We start from the raw sequence: 18,952 nt of genomic DNA, 5'->3' as shown, positions 1-18,952 counted from the left end.
CATTGCTGTGAAAAATCTCATGCCCTGAGCATGGTAGTTAGGCTTGGGCCTAGTCTACCCAAGTTATGCCAGTGTACAGCCACTGCTGAAATTAATCCTCTGTTGCTTGTCCTCACTATGCACCTTGTGTGAGTGAAGTGCATTCACGATCAGCTCCTCTTGCATCGACACAGGAAGCAGTGCACAGTGGGTAGCTATCCCACTTGTTAAATTGCAGGCATGGTGCTTTGGGAAGGATTTGCACAGCACCAGATGACAACGATTTCTGAATCCCATCATTCCATGGGCATCCTACTAGACTAACAGCCACTTTTCACCTCCCCTATTAGCCAAACTGACATTGCTGAACACAAATACAAGAAGCCCACAGAAATGGGGAAGAAGGGGAAAGTGTGTGACAGGGAGGGAGTGAGTGAGTGAAAGTGTGTGTGTGAGTGAGTGAGTGAGAGAGAGAGAAAGAAACAGACAAAGTGTATGTTGGGGGACAGTGAATGTGTCTGCACACTGTCTATGTTCAGACAACAGCTGGAAGCAATCAATCCTGAGGCAGAAGCTGCTGCACAGACAGCTTGTGTCCCCGTTCCCCCACTCTAGCTCAGCAGAAAGCTGTACACCAGCAGGTGGAGGGGGACATCACAACATCAGCCCCCCCTCCTCCCCGGCTCTGCACAGCACATCAGGAGTCCCTCCCCAAGGAGCAGCCATGCTGCCTGCATGATGCCTGCCATAGGAGAGCAGGACTGATTCCCTTGGAGTTCCCACAGCCTTAGGAAAATGATCCACCCACTCCTCCTGTAATCCACGCAGGATTGCATTTGCTGCCAGGAGCCAGCATGCTCAGCTAGGTAGTAGATCTGTGAGCTTTCCCTGCTGAGCAATTTCAAAACTTCCAGGAGCTTTGAAAGGGAAGAGGAGCATGCCTGTATAGCTGGAATGCAGGGCAGTGCAGCAGAGTTAAAACAGTGAGCAGAGCGGTCAGGGTGGGCACTGTGGGATTGGGATAGTTCCTGGAGCCCAATTACGGCACAAAGTGTCTACACTGATGCTTTGTCACTCTAACTTTGCTGCAAGAAGTTCTATGCCTCTCAGTGAGGTGGTTTTATTCTGTGGCCAAAGCAAGGGAGTTTTGTCAGCAGATGGAGCATTGCAGTGTGTACACCACCACTGTTTTGTCACTCAACGCTGACTTTTGTCAGCGAAACTCTTTAGTGTAGACCAAGGGCTGGTCTACACTACAGAGCTATGTCGACATAAGGCAGTTTATGTCAACCTAACTCTATACCACAACATTGTTCCTGTTTAAGTCTCCCACTAAACACCCTTAAACTCCGCCTCCGCGAGAGAAGTTGCACTTGGGTTGACGTAGTTGGGATGACAGGCTGTCTGTGCGGACATGGCTGTCAGCCCCAAGGCGGGGCTCACAATGCTTCACGCAGTTAAGTCAATGGAAGCGCCCCATCAAGAGGGGGCACAGTGTGGACATGAACTACCATAGTAATTACTGCATAGCTGTACATCAGCCTAACTTAAGTCTACTTAACATTGTAGCATAGACAAGGAATTCTTCCATCCCCCTCAGTTACCACCTCTCGGCGAGGTGGATTAACCACAGTGATGGAAAAATCCCTTCTGTGGATATGGGAAGCGTATAGGTTACAGTGGTGCACCTGCAGCTCAGCCACAGCTTAACTCACCAGAGCGGCCTTCCAAATGTCACTGTTCCAGCTAGGAAGCAATGGCTGGAGCTACATGGCTGAACCAGAAGCAGGTGGGCAGCACACAGAGCCACTATCCACATGAGGTGCCAGAGTCCCTAAGGGAAGGGAGGGAAGCCGAGCCACGTGCCCCACGTCCCGTCCTCCAGCAGGGGAGGGCCTGGGGCCACTGAGCCCATGCACCAGCATTGGCCTAACGAGCTCATGCATGCCAGCGGGACACGCCCCCTCTCGCTGATTTCTAACCAGCCGGCGTCTGGCACACACCATTGGTGTGGGGTGCTAGCCCCCCCCGCCTGCAGGATAGGGGCACGGGCACCGCCTAGGGTGACCAGATGTCCCGATTTTATAGGGACAATCCCCATATTCGGAGCTTTGTCTTATACAGGTACCTCCCCCCGCTTTTTCACACTTGCTGCCGGGCCCCGGCCAGAGCTCAGCACGAGGGGGGGGGAAGGGGAGAAACTCATGGACACTGGGGGGGGAAGGGCCGGATCCCGCATTCCCCTAAGGAGGGGGCGGAGCCCAACGGTTCCTAAGACGGCTCCGCGCGAACAAGCGTCTCCCGCCGTTACCTGAGGCGGCCCGCAACAGCACGCGCACGCTCCACGCAGCACAACAACAACCGCAGCCGCACAACTCACACCCCGAAGCCGGAAGTCCAAAAACCCGCCCAGTCTGCAAGCATCGGGAGCCCCGCCCACGGAAACAATCCCACCGAATCCTGCGAAAGTAGGCGGGGCCCGAGGGAAACAAACACGACCCCTTCCTCCCCCCGTGCGATTGAGTGAGAGGAGGAAGCCACGCCCCTAACGCTCCAGCAGCCCTGCGCGAGCTGGCCTGACAGCTCAGCCGGGTTACAGTCACGAGGCTTGTAGCTCCGCCCACTCGTCACCCGGAAAGAGCTCCAGTCCCGGAGCCCACAAGATGGAGCCCCGCCCACTTACCCCATTTACCCCCTCATGAAATAACCCCTCCCACCAGCAAACGCCCTGCCTCCTAACGGATAGTCCCACCCCGCCCCGTCTGTAGCCCCACCTCCGTAGCGGCGCCGGGTTCCATAGCGGCGCAGTGACAAGCTGCCCGGCCGGGCTATAGCTGCGGCGCATGCGCAGAGGGACCATTTCCCCCCCTTTCACCCCCCTCTGTCACCTCACAGTTGGTGCCACCGCCGCTGCTCCGGACTCAAGAGTAGCGGGGCCGGCTCGGCCTCTCCCTCCCCCTTTCCTCCGCGCGGCCGGCACCCGCCTGCCGCCCCCCGGGCAAGGAGCCTCCTAGTCCCTCTCAGGGTCTTTATCCCCCCTATGGAGCCGCCGCCCACCCTGCACTCGGTGAAGCTGTATGTCTACGACCTGTCCAAGGGCATGGCCCGGCGCCTCAGCCCCCTCATGCTGGGTAAGGGGGGCCGGGCTCTGGGGCGGGGGGCCTATAGAGCCGTGGGACGGGGAGCGCTGGGCCGGTTGTGGGGGGCGGTGTTAGCCGGAGCTGCCCTTCCCTGGGGTCCCCCCGAATTTCAGGGCCGTCTCCGCGCTCACCTGCACTGCGAGCCCCCGGCCTTTGGTCTCCACCTCGCCGCTGCTCGGGAGGCAGGGCAGGTCACAGGTGGGAGTCAGAGACCCTGGCGCCGGCTGGTTGCTGGGCCGGCTTCCAAAGGTGCAGAGTAATGTGCGTCCCGACAAACTGCTGGCAACTGCGGATCCTTAACACCCCCCCCCCCAAATCCCCAACACACACCGCTCCCCGGAGGGAGACAGGCTTGATCGCAGTAATTATATCAGGGGGGAGCGGAGCTGCGGCCCGTTATCTAAAAGAAAAGAGATTTTCAAGTCAGCGTGGATACATTTTTCTGTTTGACTGCACAGTAAGGCCCACGGATCCTAACAGTGCAACAAGGCTGATAAAAATCACATTAGGGTGGGTCTGATTCTGTTTCGAAATATGCTACAGAATATATAGCTATTTTCAAGAAGTTTATGAAGTTCTCTTGTAAAACCACTGAATATTACTACCATGGGCAGCCTTCCAGTGTCAAATGCTACAGCGTATGACACTTGTGCATCTAAAGTGCAGTTCCTGGAAATGTATGAATGTATTATTACTTTACAGTATTATTACTTTACTTTTCACAAGAGATATTAGATTTTTCTGTCCAGGATCTCAATAGGTGAACTTTAGCAAAGGGTCTACACCTCCTTTACTCATAATCTTTTGACATGCCCCATTACCAACTTTAATATGACAGATTTAATCCTAACAGCTTGGCTGATGATTGATGTCAAATTTTTGCAAGGGTTTTGTCCTGGATCAGGTAGATTGTAACCACCTTGCTGACACCCAACCTGTACCATCACTTTTTTCTGGGTGTGGTGGATTTAGGGGCATAAGTAAAAGTAACTATTTCTTAAAATCTGTGTGACCCAGAAAGTATCTTCAGTTTTAAGATTGTTTGTTATGAGGATTACTTTGTCCTTGTGGAATATTCCAAATGGTAAGTCTAATAAAGGAGCTCTTCACTAAGAAATTTCTCTGTTCTAAGAATTGGCAATTAGACAAACTACTTTGAGAGATAGAAAGCATTTCCTGGAAGGGTTTGAAAAGCTGTACAGGGTGGGTATCTGGTACCAGAAAGGAACTGAACATTGGTTGCGATTGTGGAACTGAGGCTGTCTTTAGTAGTTTCGTCTCCGAAATTCCCCCGTATTTTGAGGTTGAACAATACTTGTTGACATTGAAAAAGAACTTTGAAGTGTATTGACTTTCTATCCTGGTAAACCATTTATACAGCTGGATAAGCTCAGTCAGTAGGTAGCTCTATATGAAGGAGGATTATGTTTTACTCCTTTGTCTGAAACTGTTTTTAAAATAGGGCTATAGGACATCATTTCAGTCTCCCCTGGATATCAGTGGAAAATTGGTTCCTGACCATAAGGACTTTTCTTATGACGAAGACTGAATGAAGACAATGCAATGGGTGAAAAGCTTTATCACTCATCTCTAATAGGTTGATGCTGTATTGAGACTCCTGATAAGGCCATACACTTGGAATGCTTATGGTGTAGAATAGGCCACTTACCTATTTAGTCTGGCTATAATAGTTTATGGGTTTCACTGTCAGCTCTTACAAGAACTTGTCCTTTGCCAACTGACTGATCAATGGTTTGATGACTTTGAGGAATTTTGTCTCTTGTGTATGGTTTCTGAAGTATGAAGTGGCTTTGTAGGAAGAGGAAGACTTGTAACTGTCTCTTACAGAGTATGCTCCATGTCAGGCTAACAATGCATGAGATCAGCCGCCTCAGTATCTGAGTAGATGGCCCAGTGGACTGTGTGAACTGCTGGCATTAACTTCATCTGCCTGTTCTGAGAGGACGATGTTGTGCTTTCCTGTGACTTTTTAAAAATAAAAAATGAGAGCCTGAATTATACTCAGCATGAAGGCCTATAAATGCTAACAATGACTTTGCGAGGTTGAGAAGAAAATATTCTGGTTGATACCTTCAGCAACTAATTCTGTGTATGACAGATCAACAGAAGCAGCAGCTGTGAGAGATGTGCAGTTTCCCCCCTGCTGAATAATTTAAAAGTAATTACAATACTTATTTCTCTCTTCAGGCTCTTTTTACTGTACCAGAAAGGTATAACTCGCTCCTGTAATGATTTTAGTGGCTAAAATTTATCTTGGGTTGGAGACAGAATAAGAAATGACTCTCAAACCTTGTTTACACACACATTTTTATTGATGTAACTAAATGAGAGAAAATTTAGCTAAATCTACTTTAGCCATGCTTATTCTAGAATAAGTGCCCACGCACAGGCTTGCACTGAAAACTAAACTGATGTTCATTCACATCTTTTGTTATTACAATGCAAATTCATGTGTGGACCAAGCCAAAGCATTCTAGCTCTGGTACATCATAAGATGCCAGTCCTAGTATTTTGCTACTTTGAGTTTCTGCATGATACATTTAGCATTTAGTCTAGTCTATATTTAAAACTTACAGTATCGGTACAGCTGTGCCGTTGTTAGAGCATTTGTGTAGTTGCATTATGTCGATGGGAGTGAGCTCTCCTGCCAACATAATAAAAACACCTAAATGGAATGGCAGAAGCTATGTTGGTGGGAGATGCTCTCCTGCCAACATAATGCTGTACACACAAGTGCATGCCAGCAAAACTTATGTCACTGAGGGATGTGGTTTTTTTCACATACCTGAGTGACCAAAGTTTTGACAGCATAAGTGCTCACGTAGACAAGGCCTTATTCTTTACTTAATTTTTTCCTGAATGGTAAGAAGTATGCTGTGGTTTTTAAAGTACCCAAATAATAATTGCAAAATCATGTGCTTGAAAAACGGTGTATAGGTCTCAGTTTCTAGAAGTCTGCAGAAAGAGAAAACTTAAAAATTGGAATAGACTTCACAATTGTGTGGGAAGTACAGATTTCCAGTAATGGTTATTAATCAGATGAGATTGAGCAAGCTGTAATGAGTTCTAGGAGTTAAGCCCATGAGGCCTGCTTGGTCACAGTGACAAGGCAAACTTCAGAATATTAAGGATCATATGAATTTGGTGATTGGATTGTCCCAAAGATAGGTGCTTGGTTTTTATTCTTTGAATGATAGGGCTTCCCATTGCCATATCTGACCTCAGATCTCCCCAAAGTGGGCTGATGGAAAAAGGACCTTCTTTCCCCAGATACACCCTGTTCCTTTTTCAGGTGGCCACAAAAATTGTTTAGCAGTTGGCACTACTCCTTAGATGAACAATTTAGGAGGATCTCATGCAGCCAATAGCTTTCATTCGTTTGGAGCCCAGAGCAGTTCAGATAAGAGACTCAAGCTTCATGAAACTTAACTTTTTTTTTTTTAATTTCCTATTAGATAATTTAGTTCTAAACACTCATCATCCCTAGTCAATCCAGGATTACTCCATACAGTATCCTTCTCCTTTGCTTTACCCAATTAACTCTAACAATGTGACTTTTATCTCTTTCTCTGGTGTGGTAATTCCTCATAATGCCACCTTCTTAAAATACAAATATATTTAAAAATGGAGTATTTTAAAATAAAGATTAGAAAGGAACGTGATAAATATAGGACCAAAAAGTTTTTAAGTATTTTAGAGGAGGGGAAGAATGGAATGAGATGTGTATTTCAAAGGGAAGAAGATTCCAAATCATAGGGTCCACCACAGCAAAGGCATAATTACCTGCTGATTTCAGACAGTCTAGACTCAGGAGTTCTCAAACGTCTTTTTTCTGGGACCCCCTTTGAAAATATTTCAGGCTGTGACGACACGCCCCCCTCCCCCCCAAGTGTCAACGCCCCCCATGCCATGCCACCCTTACTTCTGCATTGCTGCTGGGGGTGGTGCTGCTTTCAGACCTGGACAGCAGGCCAGCAGCCGCTGCTCTCCGGCCACCCAGCTCTGAAGGGCTCAGGCTGCGCGGGGGCTGACAGCTCACAACCACCCCATAATAACCTCACGACCCCTCCCAGTTTGAGAACCCCTAGTCTAGAGGAATCCTGAAGTACTAATGGGTATTGTGTTAACACATGTCAGTACAAAGCTCAAGGAACAGTCCTCTCATCCCTCAAATACTTGTAAAAAGTTCTATAAGGTAACTTTATAACAGTCATCACCACAGTAGTTGAATGCTGAACTTGGACAATTCTAGATTTCCATAGCATTGTCCAAACAGATGTTATAGTGACTTAATCATGTCCTTTGACCACTTATATTTTTCCTTCTATCCCCTAATCCATTTTCTGATGTTGTTACTCTTCCCTGAATTTCCTTCCAATGTACCAGACATCTTTCTGATATTGAAGTTTGCGCTGCTGAACACTGTAGTCTCTACTGTATCTAGGGACTATCACCTTCCTTGTCTGTGATGTCATGTGCACAGTCCAAAACTGCAACGGCTTTTATCTAACTTGCTGTCTTCTGTTGCTCTACCCTTCAGTCTTTGGGAGGTGCTGTGAGTAGTTTAGTATGTCTGTCTAAACTGGCTTTTAAGACAGTAAAATAATAAGTATTCACCAGTGGGAAAGCAGTGGAAGTTCCATTCTTAGGATGTTTGGTCTTCCAGGAAGGGGTTGAGGCAAATGAGAACTGGAATTTGAGCTGTTCTAACACCCTGGTTGTGGACAAACAACTCTAATATAAAGAGAGGTCCATGGTGAGGATTAATGTATCACCACTTCAATGCTGGCAGAAATTTTTCAGGGTCCTACACAAATAAAATATTCAGGGCCTCTTGTAACTTGCTCCCTTCTTGTACCTGAGTCGATGGCACTGATTCTTAGATGTGCGTACATGGGATTCCTGTATGAGTGGAACCCTAGGCTGCAGTATAAGGCAAAAGCTGCCACTGTGCAAAATAGTCAATCAATTAGGAATATACATTAGTCGGAACTGTTCTCAATGGCATATTCAGCCAACACTACCATCCTTCTCACCCCACCAGCCTGCCAAGAGTCTGAGAGCAGGGGATGACTGCTGCTTAAGATGAGTTATCTCCTGCCTTTTTCCCTCTACCCCCAATAGATTACTTCCACAGCTTCTCATGATTTAAGAGAGCAGAATGGTTCTAGAGATTTTGCCCCAAAGCATCTGCTAAAGAAGATTGCTTGAAAATGCAGTATTCTACCCTTCCCTAATACACCCTATCTCCACACACAGCTGCTTCTGGGAATGAGGGACTGAGATATAGACTCCTCTTCCCTCCCTCTGTTGGCATTGTGCTGCAGCTTGAACACCACAGGCTAGCACATGAAAGAAAATGTTTGACTAACTAGGGCAATATTCTTTCAGAAATAGGGTGGCATCCTAAGTGACTAAAAATACTGAATTTAATAGCACCTTATTTATCTACTACCCAGCTGAGGGAACAGGTGTCGCTCACTTTTGTGCCAGTGTAGGCACCAGTTTTGCATACCAGTCAGGGTATTTGGTATCCTGAGTAGAATCCATTTCTCTATATAATCCCTTCATGCATCACCAGTACCATCACCGTGCATCACTTGGCTTTGATTAAATCCAGATCCATCTACAAATTCCACTTTTATTTGGGATTAAAAACCTGCACATGCATACACTCCATTCCCTAACCCTCAAGATTAATACAAATTAATGGTGCCAACAAGATGGATTCACAGCCATCTAATCTTCCCACTACTTGGCCTTCTGGATAAACCCAGGCATGGAAGTAATCCGGTTTGATTGGATTCTAAAATTATACAAGATCAGTTTCTAGTCTAAAAGTGACCTTGTATCCTAACTATGACCCTGTGTCCTAACTTAGTCACAGAACAAGTAAATAAAGTCTAGTAATTCTTCAAATTCCCACAATTAATTTGAGGGCAGTGGAATTGTTTCCCAGGAGCTTTAACCTATTCTCTTGCCCCATAAATAGTGTTTAGGTTGGCAAGATAGCTATTTGAAACAGGAACCTTTTTGAAAAATAAAGTGTGTTTTAAAAAAAAAACCAAAAAACCAAACCTGTGTAGGATCCCAAATCACATAGGCTCTGATTCAGCAAAGTATTTAAATACATGATTAATGGGAATACTGCCATGCTTAAAGATATGCATATGCTTAAGTATCTTGTTGAATCAGGTCCTAAAGGGCTATTAAATAGCTTAGTCCTAAATTAGTAAATTTTGTAAAAAGCAACTTAAAATATCTTGATGTTTTTAATTTTGATATTCCCCTACAGTGTTGGGAATGCATACACAACTTCACTTTATTAGTAAATTATAATTAGATGTAAGTGGAACTATCCAGTAGAGCTTCACTGTCTGTAATAAATGAAGTACAAAAACTAACTGCAGAAATAGCGACAAGAACTTGATTTTAAAAATATTTCCAATTTAGGAATCTAAGGCATTGACACATGTAAACAATGCTTTAAGACACAGTTTAACAGAGTAAGTTTTTAGAGGAAATTAGAAAATCACATTTTAGAAAACTAGTTCCTTCTTCTCCAACCTGCTGCCAGGATTCTGTCTCTATAAACCAACAGCTGAATTTTATTTTATTTGTACTGCCTAGGCAGCAGTCATCACCTGTTGCCAGAGAAAACATTGAATTCTGAGCTATGTTCTTGACATGATGAGTGAAGGAGGAAGCTATTTTCACATTTAGTTTCAAGATGTAAATATTTGTAACATTTTTATCAACCCCAATCCTGTTTTTTAAAAGCCTTCCAGTTTATCTTTGAAAGGGTCACACTATTCGGTTCTCTTTCAAATAAATTATTATTTATGCATACAGGGGTCCAGTTATGTTAGGTGATATACAAACACAAAAATAGACACTGTATGTATAATTCTCTATTGTCCATTCTCCAGTTCCTGTTCCATTGATTCAAATCAATTTCCATGTATTGGTTTTTAGTCATTTTCTAATTAGTTTAGTATCATGAGGCAGATTTCCATGTTTCTAAATGAGTTTAGACCAAAGTGGCTTTTTTCATTTCATCTTCTGAATTCAGTGATCTTTGCAACAAGTCTTTAACTGTTGGTGTTGGCTGAGTTCAATTTTAGTGTGCTTCACAAATGGATAACATGATGGATTAAAAACAACTCAAATTTGGTAGATTATAATTTTAAAACCTATTTAAATGTCAACCCCATACTTTGTATTTTTAAGGGGAAGAGAGACTGGGAATGAGCTAGAGAGCCTTTCATCTCTAGGTCACCAGTTCCAATCTAGCCATTTATCAGTAGTGATTGAAAAGGAAATTAATTACTATATGATGGCTCTATAATGGCCTATGTGAAACTAGAATGAAACTACTAGTACATCTGGTACTGACTGAGCACCTTTGTTGGTAATCTTAGAGGCCAAGAACTGACTGGGCCACTGAAATGGCGCTCTCTTCTCCCTAGAAATGGACCCCCATTCAGGGTTAAGAGGATGTATGTTGACAGTAGGGTGACCACATAGCAAGTGTGAAAAATTGGGATGGGGTACCTATATTTTTTTTAAAAGCCCTGAATATTGGAACTGTCCTTATAAAATCGGGACATCTGGTCACCCTAGTTGACAGGGAAGTCTGGCATTGTCAATTCCTCATGCAAGTACACAGAAAAATTAAGTCACCAATGCAGACAGTGTGATACCATTCACTAGCAATACTGAATGAAAAAAAGATATTTTTGCTGATCCTTTAGAAAGATACAACTTTGGCATTAAGGTTGCAGCTTGGGGTAAAGACGGGATGTGGAAACAGGTGAAAGATGCGTGGGTGAGTGATACCAAGTAGACTGAACTGTGTAAAGGAAGTTGCAGATGACTCTCTCCTTTTCTCTACATGCAGGGAAACAGCTGGATGGCATCTGGTAAGTGACTAGATTTAACTTACACAATGTGTATTAGACATTGGGTATCATTTCCGATATGACATAATAAATGCTTTAGATCTGAAGGAATACATTGGTGCTGAAACAGAGATTGAGGTACTTTCTGAATGTTTTCAGAGATCCTGGAAAAGATATTGATAGCCTTGAGTTAGGCACTGGGCAAGTCTCTTTTCATATCTTGCCAATGGACCTCAATATTATATTATTATTATTATATTTTATTGCAGTAGCACCCAAAATGTACTAGGCATTTTTCAAACACAGTACACTGTCTGTCCCAAACAGCTTAGCTTGTGATTACAGACATGACTTAACATGGGAGTACCAATAACAGATGCAGAAATAGGAGGATTGCAGACAATGGTAATAAAAATAGGACCATGTTTACTTAATAACTGTGTATATCCAGTTAGAAAATATGTTCTCCAATTGATACAGCACTATGCCCAGGATTAAGAGCCCCTTGGCCAATGCCCTCCATCCTCCCTCACCAGTCAACCACCATTGTCCTCCCTCATCCAAATAGGCCACCCACTGTCCAACCCTTTTCCAGTCCCTGTCATCCAGCCACCCTCTGTTCATATGGTGACCCTGGGTAATTCATGCCCCAACCTTCCCCAAATTTCTAACTCCCCGGGGACTGCCCTGCCCATGAGAGTTTTGTCCTTCAGTCCATATGGGTGGAGAAGGGAAACTGTTGGGGGTTCTTTTCCTACCCTTTCTGGTGTCTCTGTACCACGGTGGCCCTTCCTGAGCCATTTCTCTCCCACCTGCAGTATAGCATGAGACTTGATAATCAATGTGACTATTTTTCTTCTAGTTAGTGTCCCAGCAGACATTAGTCCTAATCATAGAAAGGTCTCCTTTATGTTATTTGCCTCAATGATATCTTGGGCAACATGTACTACAGTGCTAGCCTCTCATCCACTCTCATGAGTGGCTTATATGCTGTCTTAAACATTTCTTTTTCTTCAATTCATATGGCTTCCTATTCATGTCTCGTTGCCCCCCCTCAACAGGCACACCTCCATAATTGTCCATAAGGATGAGTTCTTCTATGGCAGTGGTGGGATTTCCAGCTGTGCACCGGTAAGTTCATCCTTCCTGGGATTTTTTCCTAGTTCTACTCTTTTCTCTTCCCATATGGTTTCTTGATGATGATTAATTTCTCTAATCAGTAGTATCCTATGTCTGACCCTTAGGAAAACGGCAAATAAAGTGTGTATTTAGTCTTAAGAGATTTCATAAGGCAGCCAAGTGATGTGCTGAGGGCAATGATGGCTGGTCCGCTGGGGAGAAGGGAACCTGCACGAGTTTGGTCCCAACCACAAGTTAAGGTTTACATTAGCCAGACTTCAAAACAAACTATGGGGCTTCCTGCAGCTCAGTATTCTGAGAAGGCAGAAGCTTCTTGCAGCTCCGCCACCCCTGGGCTGCTTTCGCTGGTTCTAAATGGAGGGTTTTTACCCTTAGACTTTGGTGATTCACAGTATTTAAAATGCACATACACTGACTACCTTGACATCCTCTCCACTTCTTGGGGTTGTCTTACCCGAAGTTCACCCTTCAAAAGCACCTTAAAACAAATCTGTCTCTCACTTCTGGAACAGTGTGGAGAACATAGTAGCAAGTTGTAGAATAAGCCACATGAAGTGTCTTGTACCTCTCATTCTCTAACTGGGGAGAGATGGGGACAGAACAGTTTCCTCTGAATCTGATACTGTACGCCCCTTTCCCTGCTCTTGGGCAAACCACATTAGTTTATGTCAGCAGCATTTGGACTTCAGGAATCGCCACCCTTGGAGTGCTCCATCAGAATCCATTCTTTCCATTTAGCATCTTCTCTTGCTTGTGCATTTCTCAGGGAGGGACGTTGCTTGGGCCCCCAGACTCAGTTGTAGACTTGGGGAGCACAGAAGTTACGGAAGAAATTTTCTTGGAATACTTGTCCTCGCTGGGAGAATCTATGTTCCGGTGAGTTGCAGCTTTTATCTGATTTTAACGTTTGTGCCAAAAAAAGAAAATTGGGGTGGGGATTCTGGGGCCAGTCCCACCAACACAGTGCTTCATCTGCCTAGTATGCTGTTTAGTACTATCCAGATAATAAGTAATATTGAGGCTAGAATTGGCACATGATCAACTGCAAGCTTCGTAACACTTGGGTGGACCCAGACCTTTAGCGAGGCTGGAAAACCATTTTTTCAGGATGCTTGCAACATTGGATCTTGAGCCCACATTGGATATTGACAGCAAACAGGGCTGTACCTGGTATGTACTTGGATGAGACACCTTCATGAAAGACCTAGATGATGGATAAAATGGTGTTGGTTCAATTGGGGCACTTTACCCTTAGGGTCAGTACTCCACTGTTGTGCTGGAGATGCCTTCTTTCAGATGGTATGTGAAACCAAGGTTCTGGGTTCTTGTGTTCATTAGAGACCCTGGGGCACTTCTCACAAAAGTAGTTAATAATACTTAGTGTCCTGATGAAATTCCAACCTCAGCAATTACTCCGAACTACTATTTCTTCTGTAGTTTCAAAAGAAGAAGCTGGTCCTCACTTCCCCTCCAAAAGGCTGTTGTATAGTGTCAGGGGTGCAGAATGGCTACCATTTTCCACCCCCAACTCAGTTGAGTTTTGGAGGGAGAACTGACTTCTGCATGTTGTCTAAATCGCATTAGGGTCCTTTAAGATGAAGGGTGCTGATATGAGGAGTTATTTCTCATTATCGGTTTGAGTTCCTTTTCTTGATGAATTTTTTTTGCTGAGTCTCTCTCTTCTGTGTTTGAACTCCTCTCCTGGGCACAGAGGAGAGTCTTATAACCTCTTTGAACATAACTGCAACACCTTCAGTAACGAAGTGGCACAGTTCCTGACAGGAAGAAAGATACCTTCCTACATCACCGACCTTCCGTCCGAAGTCCTTTCCACGTGAGTACAGTCTCTGCTTCTATCTGTAGTATGTTACTTCATGCTGATGCCTGGATGTCTGCTGCCAAATCTGGTAAGCCTTAGGTGGGGACTGGTACCTGCTGTACCTCATGAGATCAGGGAGAGGATGCACTTCATTTATTTTGGCATTTTTTTGTAACACATGACAAGGGAAGGGTGGAAGATTCTTTTCTTCTACCATCCATTAATGTAAACTGACTGGTTTCTTTACCACTTGACAAGATTTATATAAGAGGTCAGGGAGTTGAACTAAGGCCAGTGGCCAAGGATGCTAGTACCTCTTTGAAACTGACATAAGCAATGTCTTAATCTCAGGGCAGGGAGCGGGCATCGCTAATGAGTCACCTTTCCTGCCCCAGAAGGCCATCACTGTTTTGAGGCTTGTCATGTTGCCCTATGGGGAGGTAAAGCTTTAAAGTTGCTTTCAAGACACTTAAAAGCAGAGGCTGGGTGGAACAAGAGGATGTAGAAGGGAGGAAATAAATGAAAGTTCTAATATCCCTTCTCATCACAACTGAGATTTTTAGATTTCACTGCCTCTGAGACTAACTCAGCCTCCCTTGCTGTGCACCTTCAGCTGAGTCAGTAAGGAGAACCCAGGCAAATATTTGGAGCCATCGAGTTCTCCTCTTATCACAAACAGCACTGCACCAGACTTACATGCAAGGTCAGTTAATAGAAAAGTTTCTTCTATACTGGGATGTGATCTCAAGCTAAGCAAAGTCAGATCCAGTGTACACTTGAATAGGATGCCTTCAAGGAAAACTCAGATGCTGCAGGACTCAGTAGGATTTTTCAGTGAGTACTGATCCAAGATGCACAAAGGTGCTAGAGGTTGTTCTGCTGTCAGAGATGCTATCTTTCAGATGAGATATTAAACTAAAGTTTGGACACTTGTGACCATTAGAGATTCCATGGCCCTTTTTACAAAGTTATTGATGATAGTCACTATGTTTCTGGCCAACTTTGAATTTGGCTCGAATTTGACATTCTGCCTCCCTAACTTTCTCCTAGAAGTTTCAGTTGGATACACTACTACTTCACTATTTAATGGGTTTTGACACTTAATGGAAAACTGCATTGCAAAATCATATTCTGATCACTTCAACTAACTAGAGAAGTTACTAAAACTTAGTATCAGACAGGGTACTGCTCTCTTGATAGTACTTCGTTAGGATTCAAGAAACTGGCTCATATGAAAACTAGAGTTTGAACAAACATTCAAAGTTACTGCTGTAGCAAATTTTATTTAACTGGTTAAATTAAACTATTTAAAGTAACTCAGTGAAGAACAGAACTTTACTATGTTGCCTTTATAAAGGCTGCCTCATTCTATTTCAGAGGTCGCTATATTTCAAGAGTGCATAAGAAATCCTTGTATATATGTAACATGAGCACTTTGAGATCAATAAAGGGGTTTTTTTTGTTTTGTTTTTTTTTAATTTCCTTGCCCCCTCAGGCCCTTTGGACAAGCTTTGAGGCCTCTCCTGGACTCCATCCAGATCCAACCACCTGGTGGGAATACCTTCCGCAGACATAACGGACAGAGCTAACACGAGTGGAGGGATATGCCCAGCCTCACCAGGGCTTTTCCTTTTTAAACACACAAGTCTATCAGATTTCTATTTTATAATTTCATGTCAGCATTGACTCCAAGGAAATGACAAGATGTTTTTTCCGACTTCCCAGGGAGATGATTTATCAGGTTGCATGTAGGACAATGCTACCAAAAAGACTCCCATCATTTCTAATAGCATTATTCTAACTTATTAAGGCTGTCTTGTCTGAGTACACTGACACTTTCTAAATAGCCCCCATGCTGGAGATGTGGAGATTCATTCTATGGAGACTGGAGAGCCCATTACACAAGTTGGGGTACCCTCAAGGAGGCACTGGGTTAAGAGTCCTAGCCATCCCTTTCCAGATTTGCATCTTTTTCTTTTTCACTGCCCATATTATGGGCCATTTACTGCAGTCTGTAACAGGAAGATGCAGTGAGTTTTGTATCACTGCAGTGGGTCCCCCAATATTAAAACCTTCTCGCTATTCCATTAACGTTGTGGTGTTTGCTCATGGGAAGAAGTTAGTCAGAACATTTAGAGTGGGATAATTACAGGGGAAAGGTGCCCTTGCTGAATAAAACCTGCTAGCCCCTCAGTAACACTTCTCTCAATGTTACAGTCTTCAGTGATGTTAGGGATGAGTTGGATGGTGGCTGCAGCAGAGTATCACCACCAGCCTCACAAGGACATCTCCAAAAGATCAGTATCCCTTTCAGTCAGGGGAAAATAAGGGTCAAGTAAAAGCAAAATGAATTGAAACTTCTCCTCCCTATAGCAAGCAAGCTCATAGGCCCCTGTAAAGAATCCTTGAAACTGACTACCTTTGCATGGGGCCTTCTTGCCCTACTGAGCCAGTTTTGCATGCACAGTGAAAAAAGAACAGCATGGCAGCTGCACATTAATACAAGGTTTGCAAACAGTCTGCAGCATCTGGTTGCAGTCACAACATAAACACTAAGGTCCCAGGTTTCTGTGACCCCATACTCCTTTTCCATAGCAATTGTGTGATGTCACAGATAAGTCTGATTAAGTGTGTGAAGAAAATAGTTAGTGGATCAACACTTCACGAGCTGCTTTCCGCTTTCCATGTAAATTTCCCCAAATTAAAGAACAAGAGGGATGAGCAAGACAAAAACAGAGCAGTTTCTAAATAGAATTTCTCCACTTTTCCATGTGGCATCAGGGACAGTTAAAGGGATACACATGCCTATCATTTGGATGTGGCTGAACAATAGACAAAGGGTTGTGTCAGAACTGTATCTTCCCCTGATTTAAGATTACTGTGGCCTCTCCACTTAACTCTCTTATGGGGAGGAGGTTAGGGAAAGGAAAGAAAGGATAGTCTGTGTTATCTTTCTTTCAAGTATAGATATCCTCCCTCTGTTGATTCTCCAGCTCAGTCCAGGCTTGCTTCAACTTCTAATCACATAGGTGCACAGGATCCTAAAACCATTGTGTCCTTGATCTGTTAGGTTCCTTCTACCCTTGCTAACAGTTCCAAAAGCATATACACTGGAGAGCTATTTCTGTTGCACTTATTCAGTAACAACTATAAGTGTTCCATGCTGTTTGAGAGGAAGAGGATGATTTTAGTTTCAGATTTGTTGTTGCCCTGCATGTTGTGTAGTCCTTAATACATTTTACACCCACTATGTACTTGTGTAATCAAGTCAGACGGCTAACAAAGTGTACATTACTACACAAGGTGCAGGGCAATGGTCAGTGCAACCCAGAATATGTTTCATTCTGTCATTTTCTGCTTGTAACATCACAGTCTTCTTCCTCACCCCTTCATTGTGATGAATGTGGAGTTCAGGTGGGGTAGAACATAAGCAGGAGGAGCAGATGGCCTTTAGAAAGAGATCCTGGTTTGTACAAACATTCCCAGAACCCAGAAAATGTATAGTCAGCAGAAACTGTTCTAAAGTGAGTGGTTTTCAGAGCCCTTCTTTCCCTGCTTCTCCAGAAGCACCAACAGGTCTTTGCTTTCCTATACTATATATGTCTTCCAGTCCAGTCCTTTCCTATCTCCTGTTATATAAATGGAGACCCGCATACACCCTAGCAATGTATCTTATTACTTAAGCTGTGGGCTTGAGCCTGGATTTTACTTGACTGTCCAGCCAACTTCAGGACCTTTTACATCTTTGCTGGGAGGGGGGACAGAAGGGGAACAGATTCACCTCATACATTTTGGAATCTGCCCTTCTTCTACCCCATTAATCCCAGTACAGAGATAGTGCTGCTACTTTTTTTAAAAGTTACTGGGCAAAATTTCACTCAGCTGCAGCTTCTGTTTGCAGTAACAGTGGGACAATCCCACTGGTTGTGCAGGGTGAGGCGGGGGGAATCCAGATAGGGGCCTGAGTTCAAGACTAACTCTGGGCTTCTTGATAAATGAACTATGTGGAAGTGAGCCTCCTCTGCCCCAACCAATTAAGATGGTTGTGTAGTTAGTGAGCTCCCCCGATGCTCTATAGACTTATTAGCAGCCCACTCCCTCAAACAGGGGTTATGTATAAATTGCAGATGTGTATACCCAGCATTCCACCCACACTTATTTATAGGTATATAAGATATAATGAAAAATAAATATGTACATGTATGTAAGTAAAGCACTTCCAGCCAGTTGACTAACAAAGGGGCAGGGAAATTGAAGCTCTTCTCTGGAAAGAGAGCAGAACCTCTTTGCCCCAACTCTTGTATTTCTGGGGTTCCCTTCAGTGATGCTGAATAATGCCTGGATGGAGGGAATGCATTTTTACATTAAAATAATGATGTCTCTAGGCAGAAAGTAGTGTTTGGCTTATTCTGGTTTTTCTCCTCTATTGCAATAAACAAAATTATAGTAGGTTGTTCTGTATTTCTGTGTGTGTCGACACAGCTTCTGAACAGAAGCAAGTGACTAATGCCCCATCAGGGCCTATCTGCCAACACCAAGATGGTGGACTGGGAACTGCCCCAGCAGCTCATGCCATATGGTGATACTGAAGGAAGCAGTGGCTGCGTCATGCCATTAGAGCTAGTCTCACACAGCATCTAGTTTGGGGTTGTGCATCCACATACACTCTGCTCTTGTATCAGGGCCACTTTCCTTGATGTTTGACACAGCTCTCAAAAGCTTGTCAGTGCTGCTGAACTGTGCCTGCATGGAGGAGGATGCTCTTCACCCCTCACGTGAGTGGACAGGGAAGAATAAAACCTCCTAATCTTTGCTGCTAGAGAAGGAGGCAAGCTAAGATCAAAGGGAGAGAAAGAGAAGGGGTTGGAATTTGGGAAGGTGCTGGGTGGTGAGGGAGCCTAAGCTGAAACTTCCCTGAACCCACTCTAGTTATCTTAACATTTTGAATGGAA

General features: G+C 44.2%; 2 protein-coding genes across 4 annotated transcripts in view; one reads left to right on the top strand and one right to left on the bottom strand.

Moving 5' to 3' along the window:
- The window catches only part of XRCC6 (X-ray repair cross complementing 6), a 20,961-nt gene extending 17,692 nt beyond the window's left edge, over positions 1-3,269 (bottom strand). Inside the window, exon 1 of one of the 3 annotated variants that reach the window (XM_067559590.1) lies at positions 3,251-3,269. The gene's annotated coding sequence lies outside the window, so the exon portion shown is untranslated. Of the gene's footprint in view, positions 1-1,694; positions 1,714-2,290; positions 2,408-3,250 lie in introns of those variants that run through there. The other 2 variants (XM_067559589.1, XM_067559591.1) reach the window with 2 other exon arrangements.
- Positions 2,862-18,952, top strand: DESI1 (desumoylating isopeptidase 1). Its single transcript, XM_067559592.1, has 6 exons — positions 2,862-3,110; positions 11,041-11,062; positions 12,103-12,172; positions 12,948-13,057; positions 13,893-14,015; positions 15,496-18,952. Exons 1-6 carry the CDS (start codon positions 3,020-3,022, stop codon positions 15,587-15,589), a joined length of 510 nt encoding a protein of 169 aa, XP_067415693.1. The 5' UTR covers positions 2,862-3,019; the 3' UTR covers positions 15,590-18,952.

This window comes from Emydura macquarii, unplaced genomic scaffold (assembly GCF_026122565.2).
Source record: "Emydura macquarii macquarii isolate MOO-44397 ecotype Brisbane River unplaced genomic scaffold, CSIRO-AGI_Emac_v2 contig_2205, whole genome shotgun sequence".
Classification (NCBI taxonomy): Eukaryota; Metazoa; Chordata; order Testudines; family Chelidae; genus Emydura; species Emydura macquarii.
This window is presented reverse-complemented; position numbering and strand designations above follow the sequence as displayed.

Excerpts from the sequence above, each read along its gene's own strand:
- DESI1 (XM_067559592.1), top strand. The coding sequence starts at position 3,020 with ATGGAGCCGCCGCCCACCCTGCACTCGGTGAAGCTGTATGTCTACGAC. Across the intron at positions 3,111-11,040 it reads CCTCAGCCCCCTCATGCTGG|GGAAACAGCTGGATGGCATC; the intron begins GTAAGGGGGGCC and ends CTCTACATGCAG. Across the intron at positions 12,173-12,947 it reads GGATTTCCAGCTGTGCACCG|GGAGGGACGTTGCTTGGGCC; the intron begins GTAAGTTCATCC and ends TGCATTTCTCAG.